Source organism: Marmota flaviventris, chromosome 3, assembly GCF_047511675.1.
Source record: "Marmota flaviventris isolate mMarFla1 chromosome 3, mMarFla1.hap1, whole genome shotgun sequence".
NCBI classification, from domain to species: Eukaryota; Metazoa; Chordata; class Mammalia; order Rodentia; family Sciuridae; genus Marmota; species Marmota flaviventris.
Window position 1 is genome coordinate 26,730,333 of NC_092500.1, and position 14,874 is coordinate 26,745,206.

At 40.3% G+C, this 14,874-nt stretch overlaps 1 protein-coding gene across 1 annotated transcript in view; it reads left to right on the plus strand.

The window, feature by feature from the left end:
* The first annotated feature begins 3,724 nt into the window (after positions 1 to 3,724).
* The window catches only part of Ube2n (ubiquitin conjugating enzyme E2 N), a 31,589-nt gene continuing 20,439 nt past the window's right edge, over positions 3,725 to 14,874 (plus strand). Inside the window, exon 1 of the mRNA XM_027953988.2 lies at positions 3,725 to 3,926. Within this exon, the coding sequence (XP_027809789.1) occupies positions 3,897 to 3,926 (30 nt within the window). The 5' untranslated portion in view covers positions 3,725 to 3,896. The remainder of the gene's footprint in view (positions 3,927 to 14,874) is intronic.

Below are 14,874 nucleotides of genomic sequence, written 5' to 3' on the forward strand. Positions count from 1 at the left end.
TTCCAGAGGCTGAGGCAGGAGGATTACAAGTTCAAAGCCAGCTTTAGTAATTTAGCAAGGCCCTAAGAAACTTAGCAAGATTCTGACTCAAAATAAAAAAATTAAAAGGGCTAGGGACATTACTGAATGGTTAAGTACCTCTGTGTTCAATCCCTGGTACCCAAAATAAATAACTAAACAAAAATAAAATAAGAATATAAATAAGCCAGACAGAGTAGCACAGGTCTATAATCCCAGTGGCTCGGGAGGCTGAGGCAGGAGGAGCATGAGTTCAAAGCCAGCCTCATCAACAGCAAGACTAAGCAACTCAGTGAGACCCTGTCTCTAAATAAAATGCAAAAAAAGGACTGGGGATGTGGCTCAGTGGTGACTGAGTGCTTTTGAGTTCAATCCCTGGTATCAAAAAAAAAAAAAAAAAAAAAAAAAAGAGTATAAATAAATAAAAACTAAAAAGGGGTGGATGTAGCTTACTGTTAGAACACTTGCCTAGCATTTATGATGCACTGGGTTTGACCACAGTACCACTTACACACACACACAAATGCTGAGATATATCAAAAGAATAAATGCAGATTTTCAGGTTTACATACTGACTGGAGAATTTACATCTCTGGAGGAAAGGCTCTGGAAATGCTTTTATTTTACTAGCACCCTAGGTGATGCAAAGGTAGATGACTATAAATATACTCTGACAAATGTTGTACATGTGGCTGTTTGTGTTTTCTAAAGTTGTCTACAATTAAACCTTCCATCACACATATTCTGCTAGTTCCTAGAATCTTTAAAAAAAATTTTTTTTTAGTTGCAGATGGACACAATACCTTTATTTTATTTATGTGGTTCTGAGGATTGAATTCAGAGCCTTACATGTGTTAGGTGAGACCTCTACCACTGAGCCACAACCTGGCCTCAGTTTCTAGAATCTTGCCACTCCCCTTTCAAGGGATGATGAACTCCGTGTTCTCCACCCTTGAAACTAGGTGGCTTTTGTTTGTTGCTGGTTGACCACTAGATTGTGGCGATTGTGATGCGGTGTAACTTCACAATTAGGTCAAAAGTGGCAATTCAGCTTCTACTTTTGTTTGTTATACCACTCACTCTTGAACCCAGCCATCTTGCAGTGGGGAAGTCATGACACACCAGGGAGAGGCCCTCATGGAAATGGAATAACAGCCAGCAAGGACTCGCCAGACCTGTGAGGCATCATGGAAGTGAATCTTCTGGCCCCTGTCAATTGTCTAGGCTGACACATTGTATTAGTCAGCCATTTTGTAGTTGGAACCAAAATACCTGACAAGAATAACCTAGAGAAGGAAATATTTATTTTGACTCTTGGCTTCAGAGGTCTTAGTCCACGGTCAGCCTACTCCATTGTTCTGGGCCCCAAGTGAGAGAAAGGAAAGTTGCTTGGCTCATGTCAGCTGGGAAGGAGGGAGAGTGAGAGATAGGGACACAGAGGGAAAGGGAGAAGGAGAGGGAAAGAGATTGGGAAAAGATAACTCTTCCAGCGAACACCCCCAGTGACCCTCTTCCTTCAGCCACACACCTGCCATGCAAATTATTAATCCATAAAAATGGATCATCCCCTGATGAAGTTACAGCCCTCATGATCTAATCATTTCCTAAAAGTCCTACCTTTGAAACTTATTGCTTTGGGAACCATGCTTTCAATTCAGGAGTTTAGGGGGACATTCCAGATTTGAACCACAGAATGCAGTATGGAGCAGAGATGTGTCTTCCTTTCCAAGCCCAGCCCAAATTGCAGTTTTGCATACCTTTTTTTTTTTTTTTGGTATCAGGGATTGAACTCAGGGGCACTTGACCACTGAGCCACATCCCCAGCCCTATTTTGAATTTTATTTAGAGACGGGGTCTCACTGAGTTCCTTAGCATCTCACAGTTGCTGAGGCAGGCTTTGAACTCTCTTGTCTCAGCCTCCCCCCATCCCTCCCCCCCACCCCACCCCCTGCAGCAGGGATTACAGGCTTGTGCCTAGCCACCTCACCGTTTTTTTGCGTGCGTGTGTGTGTGTGTGTGTGTGTGTGTTTTGTGTGTGTATGTGTATTTTATTTAGAGATAGAGTCTCACTGAGTTGCTCAGGGCCTGGTTAAGTTGCTGAGGCTGGCTTTGAACTCATCATAAGCCTTCCCAGCCCCTGGGATTACAGGGGTTTGCAACTGCGCTCAGCTAGATTTGTGTACTTCTAATAGCTGCTCTGACTTTTTTTCCTAGAAGGGTGAATTATCCCGGGCCCTTTCTAAAATATTCTGAAATTATCTTTGTCCAGTGTCATTAACCTTCTCAGGTTCTTCTATCACAGAACAACCCATTTCAGACTTCTGGTTATTTGAAGTTCTCATTTTCAAGTTCTCATTACCTCTGAGCCGTAGTTTTTCATTTTAAAGGTAATGGAAATAATAAAGCCTTCCTTGTATGCTTTATGATCAAATGAGATAATCCATGTAATCATTTATTACTGTGCCGAGCTTGAAATGTTTCTCATTATTTTTACTAGATTTCCTGCACTCATATCTCTAGTTTATTTAAAGCCTTATTTTTTTCTTTCTCACAGCACAATGCTATTTCATAGGCTATTTTCTATGGCTGTATGCTCTCACTGCCGAATCTGGTAGGTACTTACTCTTTATTCAAGCCTTTACTTCTTTAAGATGTCTTCTCCGAGTTCTAATGCAGTTAATGCCTCTGTGCTCAAATAGTATTTTGGAGGAACCTCTATGATAGCCCTTAACACACTGGATTGTAATTAATTACTTGTCTCTCTCTTACATTGGAAGGCATATCCAGCCTTTTCTTTTTTGTATTCTCATCCTCTAACACCATACCTGGCATATCTTCGTTCATTCATTCACCATCTATTTTCTTTGTTACTGTGCTAGGAGACTCTCTGGTTAAGTAGTAGTTAGTACCCATGTCTTTGAAGACCTGCCTAGGAACAAAACAGCTCCACTTTCTTCTGCTATAACATTGTAAAAAGTTATCTTTCTAAACCTCATTTTAAAATAGAGGCAGTACCTTCTTAAGATTGCTATAAAGATGAAGTAAAATGCTTGCAAACAGTAAAATGCCTAGCAAGTGACAATGCCTAACAGTAAAATGCTTTCTTTCCCCAGTTCCTGTTTCGGGCACCCTCATTGTAATCCTCCTTTTGGGTAGAGTGGGTAATCCCTTGCGTTCTTTAATTCTCTCTTTGGTCATTCGTCAAGTTAGCAACTCTGCATCTCAACTGCTAGGTCCAAGCGTTCAGAAACCATTCATCTTCCCGAGTCTAACTCGCTCTAAACCCTTTCTCCTTTAGCCTACCCAGGGGCCGAGTTTATTTAAACATCAAGACTCCACCACCAAGATCTGGACAACCAGCGAGACCCATGCTTAGAAGCTTTTTTTGTGTGTGTGTCCCCGCAGCCACAGCCGGGCGGTGGCAATGCAGGCAAGCTGAATGAACCTTGGAAGGAATGAATGGGCTACGTCGGAGGCCGGGCCTCTGTTACGTCGTCCACCGGCGCGGGCGGGGCCCGGCATAAAGGGCCTGCGGGCTCTAGCCGCTTAGTCCCACCGTCACGCCGCAGGCTCGGCTGCGGCCGCCCCAGCTCCGCGCCGCTCCGCGCCGCCTCCCCCAAGTCCCTGCCCCATCGCGGCGCGTCACTTCCGCCACCCCCAGCTGGGGTTGGGGCGGGGAACGCGGGGGAGGGGGCCAGGTCGGAGGGAAACCCGCCCGAGCCCACACCCGAGCAGGGACTACATTTCCCGAGGGGCCTCGGCAGTGGCGGCGGCGGGCGCGGCAACGTCGCCCGGAAGTGGAGCCCGGGACTTCCACTCGTGCGTGAGGCGAGCGGAGCCGGAGACGAAACCAGAGGCCGAACTCGGGATCTGACAAGATGGCCGGGCTGCCCCGCAGGATCATCAAGGTAACCTATAGGCCGGTCTCCGGCTTCTCACTCTGCTTGGGTCTGTCGGAGTGGTGTGTCGAGTGGCCCTAGGCTTTCTCCGGTCCGCGGCCCTCGCTGAGAGGCCCGAGGCAACGCGGAGAGGGTCTGGCGGCCGCGGCGAGGGAAGTCGGGCGCTGGGGAGGGGGCGCTGGGGAGACTTCCGGCCGCGGCGGGGCAGCCGGGCGGCGGGCACCGGGGCTTCCAAGAGGCCGCCCCGCGGGCGGGGAGGCCTGGCCCGCGCCCGGGCGGAGGGTGGGGCTACAAGGCTGCAGTGCTGCGGGGCTCTGGTCTTGGGCGCGGGCAGGCGCGGGCCTCCGCGGTCTCTCAGACCACCCTGGGGCGGCGGCCGCGGGTGCGCGGGAATCGCGGCTTGGCCCGGACTCTGCGCGGGGGTTGTGGCCCACCACGGCCGCTCAGCCCCGGAGTTCCTTTTCTGCCGGGCTAGGAGCGCGGGGGTGCGGCAGCCCTCGTGCAGAATGAATGAACCGGGAGGGTGAGGCCGGGCGGGGCCCTGCGTCCCGGGAGACGGCCCCCGGAGGGCCTCGCGTCCTGCCGCGGTCGGCACATGCTCGATTCTGGCTGGCGGGGTCCGGGACGGAGGCGCTCCGCGCAGAGTTGCCCCGGCTTCCGCGGTCTTCTCTCCTAAATACATTTCCGCTCGTTATCTCCATGAAGTGATTTTACTCTGGTTGGCAAACTCCTGTGTGAGCTGTTTCTGTTACGAGGAAATAGTTTAACACGAGGTTGCGGGAGGGCCGCAGTTGAGGGAGAGCTTATGAAATCTTTTGCCTCTCGATTTTGTGCGCTTTATTTGTTTAAACCGTCTTTCCCCTGTTTATGAATCCTATAGTTTGACTAGTACATATGAAACCATGAAAAATTTTGATTGATGTCTTGGTTTTGTAAATTCTTTACATAACATCAGTGAGTTCTCAGACCAGATAAATTTCTTGCATTCCACGAAAACTAAAATTTGTATTTTTTTTTCATAAAAAATTAGTTGAACATCTACATTGCTCACTATGCCAGCAAATGACTAAATTTGCAGCTTGATTTTGCTCGATATGAACTGGTGAACATATTTAATCGTGTTCTTTTTGTCCAAAGTTTTTGGGGAAGAGATGCATACTAGGCGGAAGACCTCTTAGGCGTCGTAGGATGTATTGGGTAGTGTTTCATGCATTCACGATTCAATATGTTAGACATGGAGGGTTGTGTGTCATTGACCAGAAGGTGCTTGATTTAGAAAATTTAGACCTTTTATGGTGGCACAACACCCGGAATCCCAGCGACTCGGGAGGCTGAAGCTGAGGCAGAAGTTCTCAAGTTTTGAGACCAGCAAGGACAACTTAACGGCCCTGTCTCAAAAAAAAAAAAGGAAAGGATTGGGGGTGTAGCTCAGTAGAGGGTCCCTGGGTTCAATCCCAGTACTGTAAAAGCAAAGCAAAAAAAAAAAAAAAAGAAAAGAAAACCCAAAACACTTCTGTAAGGTAGAAATTCTTAGAAATGAGGGAAGAACAGATTGTCAGTGAGCTCTGGAGTCTAATAATCTGAACCTTCATGGTTGTATTATGGATTTGTCTTAGACTCTGTCCAAGGAGGTTTAATTATCATATACCTTGGAAGGTTCTTACAGTGTGGTTTTGGTTATGATGCAGTTACATATCCACCAACGATCATGCTTATGGAGGCCCAGTTGAAAAGTGAGAACTGTGCACCAAATATCTTCGAGTTTTTATTTATTGTTACTTAGGTTATGGTCTAAGTACCTATCAGAAATTGACATTAAAGGCAGTTCTCTAAAATACATAGCGAACTAAACATTTACCTGCATTTTTCCCATTTTTGCTTGATTTTGAAGAGGTGAATCAGTCATACAAAAACCTTGGATGGAAAAATAAATTTTGTGTAAACTTGTTTATAAATTTGCAGAAATGGTTGAAAGCAATAAGTTGGAGTTCTCATAATTAAATTAATTTGTCGTGGGCTGGGGGATATAGCTTGCCTCACATGCCCAAGGCCCTGGGTTCAGTCCCCAGCACCACAAAGGAAAAAAAAAATAATTTGGCATTCATTAAATTTATGCTAAGCATCTATATTTTACTGTTTAAAATGATAACTTATACTGTAACATAACCTTAATTTTACAGTATCTTACTGATAACATCTCTAATGAATTTGCCTTGATTTTTGTCATGTAAAGGTTAAAATTAGTGGGCTGGGATTGTAGCTCAGTGGTAGAGTACTTGCTTTGCATGTGGAAGGTACTGGGTTCGATCCTTAGCACCACATAAAAATAAAGATATTATGTCCATCTACAATTAAAAACATTTTAAGAAAAAAGGTTAAAATTAGTGGCCTCGGTTTAATATATTTACAGCTATAAAGGACAGTTTTAGATTATAATTTTTTAGTGTCCAACCATGTATTTATGTAGGTTGTTCTATAATCATTGAAAATACTTTCATTTTTTTTCTTTTTGGCAGCGCTGGAGATTGAACACAGGGGTACTTTACCACCAAAGCAGACCCCCAGCTCTTTTTATTTTTTATTTTGTGAGAGGGTATAAGTTACCAGGACTGACTGGCTACTGACTTCTGATCTAGGGTATTACAGATGTGTGCACCACTGTGCCCAGCTTTACTGGACTGTTAATTTATTTCTTATGACCTTTTGACTTTTTTTTTTTTTCTTTTTTAAAATTTTGAAATTTTTTTATTTTTCTGTATCAGGGAATCATTGTCCTTTTTTAATTTTGAGATAGGGTCTCTCTTGCTTAAGACCTTGATAAATTGCTCAGAGTGGCTTTGAACTTGTGATCCTCCTGCCTCAGCCTCCTGAGCAGCTGGGATTTCATGACCTTTTGACTTTCAAATGATGAAATGTAGTGTTGATTATTCTTATCTGATGGAAATAGTAAAATGAGATAGCTTGATTTGGACAACTAGGATTAACATGATGCTCTTTCATAATGGTCATTATTTCCTTTTGCACATTCCTTCAGCCATTTGATCCTTTGAAAAAATTTTATGATCTAGACAGTATGTTTTACATTCTAGTAACTGATTCAAATGACTTTCCTAAGGTCTTAAAACTGGCAAGAGGCAGAACTTGGATCTTGACCAGTGTGACCTTCCCCTGTCTCTTATTATTGGGAAATGACTTAAGGTATGTACAAGTACCTTGCTAACTGTAAATAATTATAAAAATATGACTTTTTTTGAACGACTGTTCACCCAGTTGCTGTCTCACTTGGATTTCCATATCCAATCCAGTAGAAAATTCTGTAGGAGCTGCATTTGTTATATATCATTCTTTGCCTGACTTGCTGTGTTAGCCTAATTCTAAGTGGCAGCTAGTGTTACCTTTTTTAAAATACAGATCATGTTACTCTACAGAAGTTCTCTGTCACACTTAAAAGATCTTGACACCTCCCCTCCCCCAGATGCAAGGCTCTACAAGTACCTGAGATCTGCCTGTCTCTTAGTGCATCTCCTGGACTTCTGTTCTCTGTAGTCACACTGTTACTTTGCTGTACCCTGAACAATAACTGGCTTAGCACTTACTACAGTCACAGGACTTAATTCCTGTTTGTTGCATTGCTCATTTTGCCTTTGTTGTATTCTTGCTCACATGGTGTGTTGTTTGTCTCACTAATATCTACCTTACCTGCCCTATGTAAACCACAGTTTTCTTTTATCTCCTGTATCCCCCTTTTACTGCTCAAAGTTATGAAGAATTTCAGATGACCTGGGTATGGCTCCGTTAATGCCTAGAATAATCAAAGCACTGAATTATTGACAAAATAAATGAAGGAGCCTTAGTTTCAATGGAAAAGTTTTAGGAAAGTTATTCTATATTGTAATGTGATGTTGTTTTGCTTAGTAGATTCTCCCTCAACCAATGTCTGAGCTTACAGTTAAGTCTTATTCAATCTGTAAAACCAAAATACATCAGTCTTTTACATTGTTGACTAGGACATAAATCACAGTGTATGAAAGGCTGTAAAAGGTACATAAAAAATCAAGACTCCTTTATCTGTCTTCAGCATTTTAGTTCCCTTTCCTCAGAAAATCATTTTTATTGTATGTCTTTCCAGAAAGACCAGAGTGACTCAGTGAATATGTGTTAGGCTTCTTTCCCTCCTTATGCAAATTCCCTCCCCAATCCTGCCCCCAGTCCAAGCAACAATATATCTTCAAGGTGACTCATTTTTTTTTTTTTTTAAGGACAACCTTGTGAAGTTTTGCAGTTAGACTTTAACTAATTGTTTATTGATAACTTTTAGATTGTTCCCAAAATTGTGCTATACAAAAAATGCTGTAATGAATGTTTAATATATGTGACTTTTTGTGTGACACTTGAGTCTTGGTAGTTCTGTTTTTGATAGAGATTTAAAATTGTTTTTTTGTCATCTGGGCTAAAGCTCTTTCAATCTGAGTGGCTGAGCAATTAAAATTTACAGTCATAAAAGCTCAGAGGCACCTATTGTATTTCACTTCATAATTGTCACAGATTTTTATGCCTTTTTAAAAAAATGTATTTCTCAGAAAAAATGAGATGTATTATGTGAAGCGTTTTTTCCTTTTAATTTTGCTGGTGTTACTTAAAATTCACTTATTATCCATTTATTACTAAACTGTTTTTGGTGTGAGATTAAGATGCACAGAATACTTATGAATGTACATTAAAATTGACTAGACCAAATTGATGTACATCATCTTTTCATGACAGTTTAGCAGACATTTTTCTGGTGTGAGGAAAAATAGGTACATTAATTGTTATTGATTTGTGCATTATATAGTCTAAATGTTACAGTTGAGAAAATTTACTACAGTGTTGTGAGGCATGAACTTAACAATTTAATCTTCTGTGTCAAAATTTTTGTGCTATCAGTGGTTTCGTAATCTGATGCACCACACCATGCACACAAGATGTGTTTATGGTTAGTACCGCAGCACAGCGCTCTAAGCAAACCAGGCAAGTTGGCTTTCGCGAATTTACCACGGATGCGCATGAGCTGAGAATTTTAGGCTAGAACTATTGGGCAAGAGAAGACAAATGTGTATCCATATGCTACTGGTGAAAACATTGCTGTTCTGTTTACCTTTTAAGGGGAGTGACAAACAGAATTATCCCATGCAGCATATAAACCAATTTTTGGACTGGAAAAAATAAGGTGCGACATTATGTCAGTGAAATATGGTAGAACATCTGTAAAATGAGAAAGCCTCCCTTTTCCCTATCTTTCATAAAGAAAAATTAGAGTTGGGAGCTGGGGATGTAGCTCAGTGTAGAGTGCTGGCTTACAATGCATGAAGTATTTTGGGAACAAATGAGATCTATAGTTAGGGCCTTTATGTGTTACATTGAATAGTGAGATTCTTTTAATTGTCTTTAATCATGAAAACCGTAAAATGCAGTCTTAAGAAATAGTTAAAATCAAGGAGTTTATCTGCTTAATTAAAGCCTAGCAAGCTAGTCGCCTGAGATTAGAATTCCACCGGTCTGCACATACTGTCTTTTCTAATAGCTGAGGATGAGTTTTTGAGACAGAGTTTTGCTAAGTTGTTGAGGTTAGCCTTGAATTCAGGATCTTATGCCAAAGCCTCCTGAGGCACTGGGATTACAGGCATGCACCAGTGTGCCTCAGTATCTGATTTTTTTTTTTTTTTAAAGGCTTTCCAAGTCGTTGATGGGCCTTTATTTTATTTATTTATATGTGCTGTGAGAATCGAACCCACTGCCTTCACTTGTTCTAGGCAAGAGCCACAACCCCAGTCCTCAATATCTGGTTTTGCATTGACTAGAGAATTCTGTTTGTTTAGTTTTTAATAATTATGATTTTCCCTGTCACTCTTACTCCCTTGTATAGTTTAATAATAAAAGTGATTCAGAAAAGTGTCCTGTTTTTAAGCCCTGAAAATCTTTTGACTGATAATTGGTTTTCCCCCATTATAAAAAAGAAAACACAAAAAGCTTATGGTGAAGATTAGTGCATTATCAGTTGTAATTAAATCACCTTTGGAAACAGATAGGCTTGTATAGTAAAAATTTGACCAGAAACGGTGTGATTCTTAGCTCTTTTGGTTGGTGTCCCATACAGAAATTTTCTGACCTTCCTAGGAAAATAAACCAATATTTTTACATATAACTTCTGGGAATTTAGATTTCTTGTTAAAACTTATTTGTGGCTTTCCTAAGTCTCCTTGGGCTTCATGTTAAGAATCCCTGGACTGCTTTTTAGTAGTGATTAAACTTTTAGGTTTCAAAAAGAATAATGTTTAATATAAGACTTAATGTTTTGATTATGAACTGTGGGGATAATTGAAAATAAATTAAAAATAGCAGGCAGTTGAGTTTTTTAAGTCTGTATTCAGCTCTTCCTTCAGTCCAGATTGATCAACTCCCACACAGTAGAAATTGAATTTTGTGAAATTACCAAGCACTTCGTGAGTATCCACCACACTAAGGCAGCAAGCATTTGCTTTTGAAGTTTGGAGTTTTTTTCCAGTATATGTCATGATCACTCTAAATTATAACCTTAGATTTTCATATAGTAGAGAATGTCTTTTCTTTTTCTTCATGAGGAATTAATAGGCCAAATAAATTGGATGACCAGGATTTCTGAATTGGCAGCTCAATACCTTTTCTTTCTCTGCACTTTGTTAGAATGATTTATCTGTATAAATGCATTTAAGAAGACCATTACTGGGCTTGTGGTTATGGCTCAGTGGTAGAGTGCTTGCCTGGAGTGTGTGAGGTACTGGATTTGATCCTTAGCACCACATAAAAATAAATAAGTAAGATAAAGGTATTAAAAAGAAAAAGACAATAACCTATACTACAGTTTGGTCCATACTATTTCATACATTCATTATAGTGAGTTTTGGTTGCACATGACTTATGGAAATGAATACCAGAAACAAGGAAATGAGGACAGTAGTATCAAGCGGGGGATTTGGACGTTACAGTTGTCATCAACAGTTTCAATGTTATGGTATACAGTATTGTTTTAAAAACAAATCTGAAATGCTAATATTGTAATGTTATATGAAACACGGTGTGTGTGTTTGTGTGTGTGTGTGTGTGTGTAAAATGAATTGGACTCTTGCTTTATTGCAATTGAAGGGTTTTTTTTGCAAATGTATATGAAAGGATAATGGATATACAAATTAGGAAATCTGATAGTAACTGGTCAGCTACTTCAGCTAAATTCTTAACTTAAAGGTTCCTCCAAGTAAAGCTGCTGCTGCTGCCACCTCTTTTTTTTTTTTTTAATATTCATTTTGTATATTATATAGGTGGTAGAATCAAAATAGTCCAAGAGACTGAAAACTGTGGCCCTTGGGTCCTGTGGCAGAAACATGACTGGTTCAAAGAATGTATAACTGGGTAAGAGCCCTCAGAATCAACAGAAAAAAATTGTTATTCACTCTTTTAAGAGCTGAATGACCCTATTAGCATCGTTGTTAGGTTTGTTAAAATCTCAAATGAAGCTATTCTGAAATTTCCTAAGGGTACCTAGGTATAGATATTTTTATAATTCTGAATTGTCTTTTAACTCAGATGTTTCTGAATACCTAAAATTCTGCTATAATTTAAAGTTTTTAAAATTTTTTTTATCTGGTTCTGAAGATTGAACCTAGGACTTCACACATGCCAAGCACAAATACTGTTATACTATTACCCAGCTACACCCCCAACCCTTAAAGTATTTTGAAACATCGGTTTCAGAATCTAATGTTAACTTTTTTTTTTTTTAAACAAAAAGGCTATTTTATCTTCAGCTTTGTGTATCATCGCAGTTTCTGTCAATTCGGTAGTTTTGGGCAAATCAATTTGTGTTTTCAGTCTTTGCAAATCTAGGGATTTTAGCACATTGTTAAGAAATCACTAGAGCCAGGCGCAGTGGTGCATGCCTGTAACCCCAGTGGCTTGGGAGGCTGAGGCATGAGGAATGAGAGTTCAGAGCCACCCTCAGTGCAAATCAGTGAGACCTATTTCTAAATAAAATATAAATCAGTGCTGGGGATGTGGCTCAACGCTCTTGAGTTAAATCCCCGGTATCAAAAAAAAAAAAAAAAGCACTAGAAAGAAATGTTAACAAATACTATCCTTGTGTCATGTGGATAATTTTTTAATTTCTCTACAACTTTTTAAGATACCTTTATATTATAGTTCACACTCAGGAGGATGTTATTTCACAAGTAAACTTTTTTTTTTTTGGATACGTAAAGGGCAGTTGGATAATCATCTTACAGTGAAGTAGAGGCAAAGTGGCTTTAGGTAAGACAAGGCCAAATTTCGGTCTTTCTTCGTGACTTTTTTGCCTTTCTGATATCCACTCATATGATATGTTTTGGTTAAATTAATTGGACATTTATCAAATGCACAATATGTATTCAGCACTAAGCCATGTGAATAAGATAGGCATCCCTGTCTAATGGAAAACAAATTACTGTAAGTTGTATTTTGAAAATGGAAAAGCAGGGGATTTGCCATAGTCTAAAGATCAAGGAAAGATGACTGTTGAGTGTTTTATATTTGAAAAGTAGGAGTTGATCTGGACAAGAGAAGAAGGAAATTGAGTTTGGGAGAAGGAAATAACTTTCAGTATGAAAGCTGAAAGGAGTGATAGAGTGAGAATGGTACATTCTAGAAATCAAGCATGTGTGATAGATAATGCCTTGTAATTTTTAGGGGGCTATGAAAAACTATGACTGTTTAATTACTAAGCTAAGAACATTGGTATCAAGAACTTTTGGGCAAACAAAGCGTTGCTGATTTTTTAAATTGTTAAATTCAGATTTAGTATGCAGATTATATTCATTAGAGTATAGTATGGTGACTTCTTTTTTTTTTTATTTTAGTTTTTAGTTGTAATTGAATACAATACTTTGATTTTATTTATTTTTATGTGGTGCTGAGGATCGAATCCAGGGTCTTGAGTTTATTTTTTAGTTGTAGTTGGACACAATACCTTTTGGCCGGGGGAGGTTGGTACTGGGGATTGAACTGAGGAGCAGTCGACCACTGAGCCATATCCCCAGCTCTATTTTCTATTTTATTTAGAGACAGGGTCTCACTGAGTTGCTTAGCACTTTGCTTTTGCTGAGGCTGGCTTTGAACTCGCATTCCTCCTGCCTCAGCCTCCTGAGGCACTGGGATTACAGGCATGCGCCACTGTGCCCAGCTAGGTTTTTTTGGTACCAGGGATTGACCCAGGGTCGCTTAACCATTGAGCCACATCTCCAGCCCTTTATTTATTTTGAGACAGGGTCTTGCTGAGTTGCTTAGGCCCTTCCTGAGTTGCTGAGGTATGCTGTGAATTTTTTTTTGGTACCCGGGATTGAACTCGGGTACTGAACACTAGCCCTATTTTTGTACCATGCCCGGCTTGTTGTGAATTCTTGATCCTCCTGCCTTGGCCTCCAGATCCCCAGCCCCTGCCACTGCATTGCATGCCCATGGTCATAGTTTTTTATTATGTAAAATATTTACATCTTCCTGGGAGCATAGTGGTGCAGGGCTGTAATTCCAGCAACTGGGGAGGCTGAGGCTGGAGGATTGGGAGTTCAAAGCCAGCCTTAGCAATTTAGGGAGGCACTTATCAACTCAGCAAGATCCTGTCTCTAAATAAAATACAAAAAAGGGCTTGGAATGTGGCTCAGTGGTTGAATGCTCTTGAATTCAATCCCCAGTACCAAAAAAAAAAAATTACATTTTTTAATTGAAAGTGTATAGTAGGCCCTTTTCTAACCATGTTACATGCACTGATTTAATTATAACAGCAATCCTATGATATGAATGTTAGTATTCTCCCTGTTTTATACATAAGGTATCTTGCACCAGAGGAGTTAAGTAATTTGAAGAGCTGTCATATGAACCCAGGTGGTTTGATTGTCTAGACATCATTCAGGTGCTGCTTGTGGAATGTGCCCAAACATATCTGCCTCTTTGGTAAAGCATGTATAATTTTTATATCATTTGTACAAAAGGAGTTGAAACATGTCCACCTGCAGGATCTAAGTGCTTAGCTTTTTTTCTTATCAGAAATCGTGTCAATGCAGTTTAACCTGTTTAATAAAACTGTTCAGTAATATAGTTGTCCTTAAAGTGGAACACTTCTGGTTAGGTGTCATAGTCTTCTGCCTTCTTAGGTCCCTGGATTTGGGTACATTTTTGTGGTTCTGTAGGAAGGGACTAGAGAACATTTGTTCTTCCCTTTCCTGTTCTTTTTCTTTTTTAAATATTTATTTTTTAGTTGCAGTTGGACACGGTATCTTTATTTATTTTTATGTGGTGCTGAGGATCGAACCCAGGGCCTTGCACATGCTAGGCGAGTGCTCCACTGCTGAGCCACAACCCCAGCTCAGTACTATTTTGGGGGGGGGCGGGGGCAGTGTTGGGGATTGAACCCAGGGCCCTGTGCATGCAAGACAAGCACTCTGCCAACTGAGCTATATCCCCAGCCCCCTTTCCTGTTATTTCTTACCTGCAAAATATATTTGTAGTATTACTGGATCATATGAAAAACATGGTAGTAATTTTAAGCAAGGATTTTTTTTACTCAGTAAGCACAAAAATAGATTAGAATTATTTTGCACTTATGTATTAAATTGAATTTTGCATTTTCAGCTTGGGGAATGGTATCTGTACCTGATTTAATTTCCTCATTCCCATTTGGGGAGAATAAGGAAAAGTGCTTTTCCACTATAGTTCCCCTGTGCCTGCAAATATAATTTTTGCTTTGGCTTTTAGAAAAAGCTTTTTTTTTTTTTTTTTTTTTCAGTTGAAGACATAATAATTTACACTTAAAATACTTGACACTTCTTATGCTTGTCTGTAAGAGCTATTGTCATTAAGTAACACTTTTTCAAATAAAGCAGTGTCTACCTTGTCTTTATTGTTATGGTTCAACCCA